Source organism: Nerophis ophidion, linkage group LG06, assembly GCF_033978795.1.
Source record: "Nerophis ophidion isolate RoL-2023_Sa linkage group LG06, RoL_Noph_v1.0, whole genome shotgun sequence".
Taxonomy (NCBI): domain Eukaryota; kingdom Metazoa; phylum Chordata; class Actinopteri; order Syngnathiformes; family Syngnathidae; genus Nerophis; species Nerophis ophidion.
Window position 1 is genome coordinate 31,172,478 of NC_084616.1, and position 8,142 is coordinate 31,180,619.

At 39.4% G+C, this 8,142-nt stretch overlaps 1 protein-coding gene across 2 annotated transcripts; it reads right to left on the reverse strand.

Moving 5' to 3' along the window:
* Nucleotides 1-1,010: 1,010 nt before the first annotated feature.
* Nucleotides 1,011-7,856, reverse strand: ankrd33aa (ankyrin repeat domain 33Aa). Of its 2 annotated transcripts, XM_061903365.1 has the most exons (5): nt 7,423-7,850; nt 5,423-5,711; nt 4,747-4,876; nt 3,876-4,016; nt 1,011-2,121 (listed from the first exon to the last, which is right to left on the reverse strand). In XM_061903365.1, the coding sequence occupies exons 2-5, from the start codon at nt 5,678-5,680 to the stop codon at nt 1,313-1,315; spliced, it is 1,338 nt and encodes a 445-aa protein (XP_061759349.1). In that variant the 5' UTR covers nt 5,681-5,711; nt 7,423-7,850; the 3' UTR covers nt 1,011-1,312. The 2 variants fall into 2 exon arrangements, with proteins under 2 accessions (XP_061759349.1, XP_061759350.1); XM_061903366.1 differs by lacking the exon at nt 3,876-4,016 and having other exon boundaries at nt 7,423-7,856.
* Nucleotides 7,857-8,142: the final 286 nt, after the last annotated feature.

An 8,142-nucleotide genomic window follows, 5' to 3' on the forward strand; every position in this document is an offset into this window, starting at 1 on the left:
GAGGCATAGAAATTAGACCGCCCAGAAAATGGTGGATTCTGAAGAGATCGTCAGAAAGCAGCTTGAAGATGTCCTGTACAACTTATTTTATGCAACGTTTGAACCAAAGAACATCCATTACATGTTATGTTGAACACAAGGAAGTGTTTTAAATGTAGAAACAAATCATAATATGCCCTTTACGTGTTGATGAGACCGGGTGAGTGACAACCGTTAACACCAATCATTTGTTTCGGGCCGGTAAATCTTTATACACTTTTGAATTGTTAAAAATATAGTCAATTCTCAAAGAAATGTGTTGTGTTAAACCACTATTGGTAATACAAGCTAGCTAGTGGTGTTCTTGTTATTATTTTTGCTTTGAAAAATGTTACTTTGAGACATTTGCAAACAGTGTGGACCCCGACTTAAACAAGTTGAAAAACTTATTTGGGTGTTACCATTTAGTGGTCAATTGAACGGATTATGTACTGAACTGTGCAATCTACTAATAAAAGTTTCAATCAATCAATCAATCAAATCAGCACCTTGAAGCTTGCAATTTAAGGTACTTCTGTGTAAGTTCTATAGCAGTCTGAAATTTTGCAGAAGTGAAGGGATTTACTTTTGCAAATTAAAGTGCTTAAACTAGGTTATAATTATTAGCGATTAAAATGTTTTTGCAAAAGGAACGGATTTGTCACTTACTGTTAGAGTAATTTCATTTGATGTGACCTGCTATTGGAACATGCAGGTTTGAACATTTAAAAATCAGGCATTTTATCATTTATTGTTTTGCTTTGCCTTAAAGACACATTACTTTCGTTCTCAATGTAAACTTTAATGAATTACCCTGTAAGTGCAAACAGCTACATTTTAAAAATGACTAAATGCTCATTAAATTGAGCATGTGAATTCCGTCAATATTGCATATGTTCCCATTAGGCATTACCAATGTCCTGCAACTCATGTCACATGACCACAGTGAGTAAAGAAAACATACATTTGTGGGTGTTAATAATAAAAATTGATTATATTCATGTAGCACTTTTTTATAGTGTCCAAAAGCGCATTACATGGAGAATGTATTATTAATGCACACCACAGTCATACGTTGATGGTGGTAAGCTACATTTGTAGCCTCAGCTGCCCAAGGGTGGACTTACGAGAATGTGGCTGCCAACTTGCACCAAAAATTAATTCACATTCATACACCAGTGTGTGTGGCACTTGGATAAGAGTGAAGTGTTTTGCCCAAGGACACAACAGCAGTGACCAGCAACCATCAACATTCTGTAGTGCCACACTACCTTCTGAGTCACACCATGTCGCATTACGTTGATATGTTTTGTTTAGAACCGTTTGACATTCTCTCCTGCTCCTTTTCCTTCTTTTCCCTCTTCTTCTCCTCCTTGGCGGCCTTATATTTCCATACTGGAGGCTCCAGGTAGCCCTTCTGCTTTTTATTCTTCTTCTCCTTCTTTGGAGTAGCCTCACCAGATCTGGTCACTTCGATTTTAGGGACGCAGCCTGCGGGGAAGATGCTGTTCCTGTGAGCAATGCTGCGGGGAATGAAGCCTCTCATTCCCCCAGGTGGCATGCTCTCCCTACGGTCCGACTCCTGGCAGCAGGAGGTCAGTGATATTGAGGCGACTGATGCAGCGCTGGGAGAGGGGGAGGTAATGGAGCTGTAGCTGTGTGATACGGTGCTCTCCTCTAACTCTTTGTTGCTGTGCTTGTCAAGTAATTCGGGAACAGCAAAACGACGTTTTCCAATTTCAGGGGGGCTGCTGGGACACAGTGGGTGGCAACCGGTGGCAATTAGGGGGCTGTGGATGCTTGTGGTCATACGCACCATGTTGTCCATGACTCCATTGTCTTGGGGGTCCTGAGGGAAGCTGAAAGTGAAGCTGCCCTTTAAGCACTGCTTCAGTTTCTGACCTGTTGTTTTATGAGCAGTTGCTTTTTCCACTATCTGCTTAAGATCAGGCCACTCAGGAGTGTAGTTCTCACAAAACTGTTGAGCGACAGGAAAGGCCTGCAGTCGGCGTATTCTGTTCATTGTCTCAAATCGTCCCGTTTTCAAAACCCAATCTTTCAAGCCACGTCCCTGCACATGGTCCGTTGCATTCATGTCTGCGCCTGTGCATGAAAAAAAGTGGAATGGGTCATTGACAAATAGATCATTTTCATGTTACAGCATGTTTGCAAGTTTTGAGGAAGCAGTTGGGCCTTCAACTCAGTCAACTGGCACCACCATGTGGCTATTTCTGGAATTATGATAGATTACTAATATCCAATAAGAAAACTACAGCACTTACAGCACATTTTATACTGCAGCATCACAAAATTAGACATTTGTTGTTGTTTTTTTTTTTATGGTGTACTAAATGCTGTTAAGTTGTGTTTATTATTGATCGTGCCTCACAGCAAGAAGGTCCTGGGTTCGATTCCCGGGCTCAGGGTCTTTCTGTGTGGAGTTTGGATGCTTTCCCCGTAACTGGGAGGGGTACTCCAGCTTTCTCCCACCTCCAAAGACATGTGCCGTCCTGGGATATGTTGATTGGCAGCACTATTCAGCCCAGGTCCATTTTTGAACCTTATCTAATTTTACCAGTTAAAGTACAATCGTTATAAGTCCCTAACCCCATACAGCCTAAAATGCTTCACATACTAGTTGTTTTAAATACTTAAATAGTTGATAGTGCCAACATGATGTAAACCATAAAACAAGATCATGTTAAAAATGATAAATAAAAGTTAATAGAATAAAGATGATGGTAATAATCAAACATGCTAATATAAGACACATGTTAAAGTTAAAAAGTTAAAGTAAACATTATTGTTATAATTTCTCTAAATGCCTTAACTATTATTATACTGCTATTGCATTAGAATACCCTATTTATAAATATTATTAATATATATTGTCTCTGCGATGAGATGGTGACTTGTCCAGGGTGTACACCGCCTTCTGCCCGATTGTAGCTGAGATAGGCACAAGCGCCCCGCGCGAACCCAAAGGGAATAACCGGTAGAAAATGGATGGATGGATGGCTATATATTGTCTATGAGCTAAACATATTTCAATGCAGCAGGTACACTTAAGATGGAAATAGTACATATTTGTACTTTGTACCCTTTTGGTTGTATATAGGTATACTTATGGCCTCTGAAAGAACAATATTTTACTTTTAAGGGAAAATTCTTAAAAACATTACAGAAATGTACTTGTTTCATACCTCTATTTTTGAGGGTGATCAACTACAGTGTAGAGGTTATTTCTTGACTCACTGACCATTTCAAACACTTGCACATAACATATAGTCTGTATACACATACACATACACATACACAGTATATGCATAACATACAGTAGAGTCAGTGGGGTGGAGACGCAAACAGAGATGCATCTCTGAGCTGTGGGTTGAATCAGATGTCAGTGTTTCCCACAGGTAAGGTATCTATTTGTGGTGGTGTGGTTGGGCAACTGGGGGGGGGGTGGCAGTGGCGGCGATGACCAAGAAGAACGCGGAGTTGGAATATAATTACAACACTTTATGTACATATTTATATGCATATTTATCAAATATTGACATATTTATATGTAAATATGAGCGGTCGAGCAAGTCAAAAGCCGGAAAAAAAATTAAAACATATTGGGTTTTTTTGAAAAAATGTTTCTTTATTTGTGACAGCCGTAATTCTTTAGTGGTGGGCCGCAACAAATAAATGAATGTGTGAGAAACTCTGGATGTATTTTTTTCCCTAAACTATAATTGTGTATATGCTCCAGTGATGCATGTGCACTATATACAGTTACCATTTTCAACTGAGTTGTTTAATGAAATGTTATCTGTCAGTTTTTGATATAAAAAACTTGTGTTAAGTATTACCATGCATTAACAGGGCCGACACGCAGTCTTCTCTGCCCTGCAGACCGGCCTTTATGAGAGCAGTGAAGCCACGAGGATCCCTGACCTCAGTGTCCACACCAGGGTAGTAGTTCATGATGTAATTTACAATGGTGGCAAAGCCTGCATAAAAAAACAAACTCAGCAATCAATCATATGATCTCACTAAATCAAGGTTTGGTTCTTTGGTATAGTGTAGAACAGTGGTTCTCAAATGGGGGGTACGAGTAACCCTGGGGGTACTTGAAGGTATGCCAAGGGGTATGTGAGATTTTTTTTTTTAAATATTCTAAAAATAGCAACAATTCAAAAATCTTTTATGAATATATTTATTGAATAATACTTCAACAAAATATGAATGTAAGTTCATAAACTGTGAAAAGAAATGCAACAATGCAATATTCAGTGTTGACAGCTAGATTTTTTTGTGGACATGTTCCATAAATATTATTGTTAAAGATTTATTTTTTTGTTAAGAAATGTTTAGAATTACGTTCATGAATCCAGATGGATCTCTATTATAATCCCCAAAGAGGGCACTTTAAGTTGATGATTACTTCTATGTGTAGAAATCTTTATTTAGAATTGAATCACTTCTTTATTTTTCAACAAGTTTTAGTTATGTTTATCTTTTTTCCAAATGGATCAAGAAAGACCACTATAAATTAACAATATTTTGCACCGTTATACAATTTAATAAATCAGAAACTGATGACATAGTGCTGTATTTTTCTTTATCTCTTTTTTTCAACCAATAATGTTTTGCTCTGATTAGGGGGTACTTGAATTTAAAAAATGTTCACAGGGGGTACATCACTAAAAAAAGGTTGAGAACCACTGGTGTAAAACATACCAGCTTGGGCAGCTATCATCAGGGCAGTGTTGCCATCATTGTCTTGATGGTTTATGTCTATTAGAGGACACATATGCAGCCTGGTGACAATGTCCACAAATCCTTTGCATACCGCCACCATCAGTCCACTCTGACAGGAAACAAAGTAAAAAACCTCATATTTATGGTTGACTTTTTTGCAAACATTACGCCATGGCTTGTCCTTATGTGTGTAATGACCCGTCAGTAGCTGATCTTGAATCGCTGATCACAAAAGGGTAAACATTTGGTTTCCTCTACTATGATTTCTCGGAAAAATACACCAAATAGGGGCGCTATTATTAAACCCCAACTTTATACTATATAAGATGCATTGACATTTCTCACACTCTTTGCTCAAGTTTGTAAAATATGAATATGATTGGTAGAAAAAACATGGCCACCATCAACCAAAATGCTGGCGATATAATGGGTGGGACAAGTTCAAATAAGTCATTGACTATTTGTCTATGATAATAATTAATAAAAAATATTTGCACATATAATTATATTCAACACAAAAGCTGGGTAAAGTCTTGTTTTTGTAAAGGTGCCCTTTTTGATGCAGAGTTTCTCTTGGCACTAATTAGATTATACAGGTGTATCTAATTTTATAAATCTTTAGGCTTCAAGTTATGTGAAATGCTGTGTTTCTCACTCTTCCGTTAATGTCCAACTCCATGGCCTCTTCCTTGGTAACACCTCTCTCCAAGATCCTTTGCAGAGATGTGGGATCATTCCGAGTACATGCCTCATAGAGTGTTTTAGGTGGCTCTGCATACTTGTCATCCCTCTCGAAGTTGGGAAGCACTGAGTCATCAGAAAGGACACTTCCAGAGTCAGAATCATCTGGGGTGATCTCTGAATCCTCATGTGGGCCAGCGCCCAAGTTGGGGTCGTCGCTTGTTGAAGCCATGAATGTCTTGTCTACTCCACACCATTGTCATCTTAAACACAGATGTATGGAACATTACATAAAGTACACATTTTTAACGATTCATAACAGATGAGGGTTCATTCAGTGCAGAAACTTATAAAAAATATCAACCTTTGTGTATTCTTATCTAATTTTGCAACATCAGTGTTTTCCTCTTCCTGTTTGGCTGTCAGACTAACAACAGAGCACCTTTGTAGTTAACATATTAATAGGTGTGGTGACTTGAGAGGGATTGACTGAGGCCTAAAGTGGATGAGGAGCTTCACCTAACTTCAGCCCGATTTATCTGTAAGTCTGATTACTTAATGCATAATCAGGCTGTAGAGCAATCTTTTACAAATGTTTTTTCTGTTAAACTGGTTTCATGATTATTGGACAAGAGTGGAGGGTAAATAAATATACAACATGCAAAATTCCTTTTGAATGGTCAATGGGTACTGTAGATTTAAATATTGATTGATAGACAAATGGTATGGAGTGAATGAATGTAAACCTGGTGGGAGGATAGAGGTGCTTGAGAATGACCATATGGTGGTCACAATGAGAAGCATCGTGTCTGTGTCACAGTCAGTGTATTAACTGCACAGTATATACATTGGTTAATGTCTCTCACACAGTTTTAAACCGCCAATCTTCCAGTTGAGAGATGCTTTAAAAAAATGATAAATGGGTTGTACTTGTATAGCGCTTTTCTACCTTCAAGGTACTCAAAGCGCTTTGACACTACTTCCACATTTACCCATTCACACACACATTCACACACTGATGGAGGGAGCTGCCATGCAAGGCGCCAACCAGCACCCATCAGGAGCAAGGGTGAAGTGTCTTGCTCAGGACACAACGGACATGACGAGGTTGGTACTAGGTGGGAATTGAACCAGGGACCCTCGGGTTGCGCACGGCCACTCTCCCCACTACGCCACGCCGTCCCTTTACAACACTATGCCAAAGCTATGTGGCTAATGATCTAATGGCGATCACAATGACGTGTCCAATTTCTTAAAGAGTCAGTCAGGACTAATATCCAAAGCTGATAGAGTTCTACCTGGTTTCTAAACCTCTCAACATGCATGCCTAGAACAAAGTACAGTTAGAAGTTGCCTTCATGTTGTGCATGTATCTCTTTTATAAGCTACTGTAATGTTGGAAATGCACTTATTCCGCAACTATTCTGTCTCCGCTCGATTTAAGTTTTTAAGGCTTACTCCATTAAGACACTGACAACTTAATTCACCCGAAAAACAGACAAATGGCTCTCTTTATTCTGGCAGTTCAAAGTAAAAATGGATACTGTTTTTAAATATACCTCGATACAGCACCACACCAAAGGTGATAATTTGAGTCCATAAGGCTCAACAAGAACAAAATATAGGCTACCCTCTGCTAGATTGTTTTACTATAATCTATGTCCCTAAACTTTTAACTTGTTATATATACCTCACTGGCCTATGTTTTGTTTTCAGACATGAATCAAGCACAAGATTTTCTGTCAGCAGTAACACGTCTTTTCCTTTTCACAAATGATTAACATTATTTTTTTTGTTTAAATTTAACTTCCGTTGTGGCTCCCTCTTTATGCTGAACAACACCTTTTTAAACTGCTAAAGCTTCTTCTTCTGATTTCCAAGTATGACTGACGCCTGACTGTGATGCACACTTGAAAATTAAGCAACTGTCCACTTTGCACGGTTAAGGCATACATTCACAGCAGTAAGTCTCACCCTAGATGAATGCAACCACAGAAAGTCCTCTTCTTTTCTCTTTCTTTTTGAACATCTTGTTGTACAGGACTCCTTTTCTCGTGAGAAAGTGGTTAAGTTGAAGTTCCTCAAACTGTCTGGAAGTCTACTCTGCCTACTCCCTCCATGCCTTCCAATGGCCTGTTAGGTCGTCTGATCAGTTAGCACTCCAGCCAAGTGTGTGGTCCTAAATCAGGCAGCATGCTCTTCCCCTGTCATCCCGATTACAGAAGATTTAGGGATTAGCAAAAAGAAACAGACAGAGTCAACCCTTGCTCCCCTCACAGTCTGTTGAGGTAGTCTGCTCTCTCTCCCTCCCTCTCTTTATTTCTCACAGCTCTCTCAGTCCATGGACAGCCCCCTCGGCCCATCTGGTGTGTCATAGCAAACTTCTCTTAGTGTCCAAATCCACTCTGTGACTGAATCACAGGCACTTGTGTTGACCAACTGACTTGCTCTGCTGTCGAACACCCCCTTCCTGAATAGATCCCCTGTGTCTTGGGAGTCGCTATAGTGTCGTGGTTCTGTTTTCCCATGCAAATCCATTTGCTGGGACAACAAACCCAGCCTTGGGGTGCCGTGGGTAGTAATTATTCCCTTGACAGGGATGACACGCACACACACATTCATGAGAACATATGCACACATGAGCAAACTAACAATGTTTTGCCCCCAACATTTTGTAACCAGAAAGTGTTCGTT

Coding starts and splice junctions, on each gene's coding strand:
- ankrd33aa (XM_061903365.1), bottom strand. CDS start 5,680: ATGGCTTCAACAAGCGACGACCCCAACTTGGGCGCTGGCCCACATGAG. Junction 4,877..5,422: donor AGTTGGACATTAACGGAAGA/GTGAGAAACACA, acceptor GTTTCCTGTCAG/AGTGGACTGATGGTGGCGGT. Junction 4,017..4,746: donor GATGATAGCTGCCCAAGCTG/GTATGTTTTACA, acceptor TTTTTTATGCAG/GCTTTGCCACCATTGTAAAT.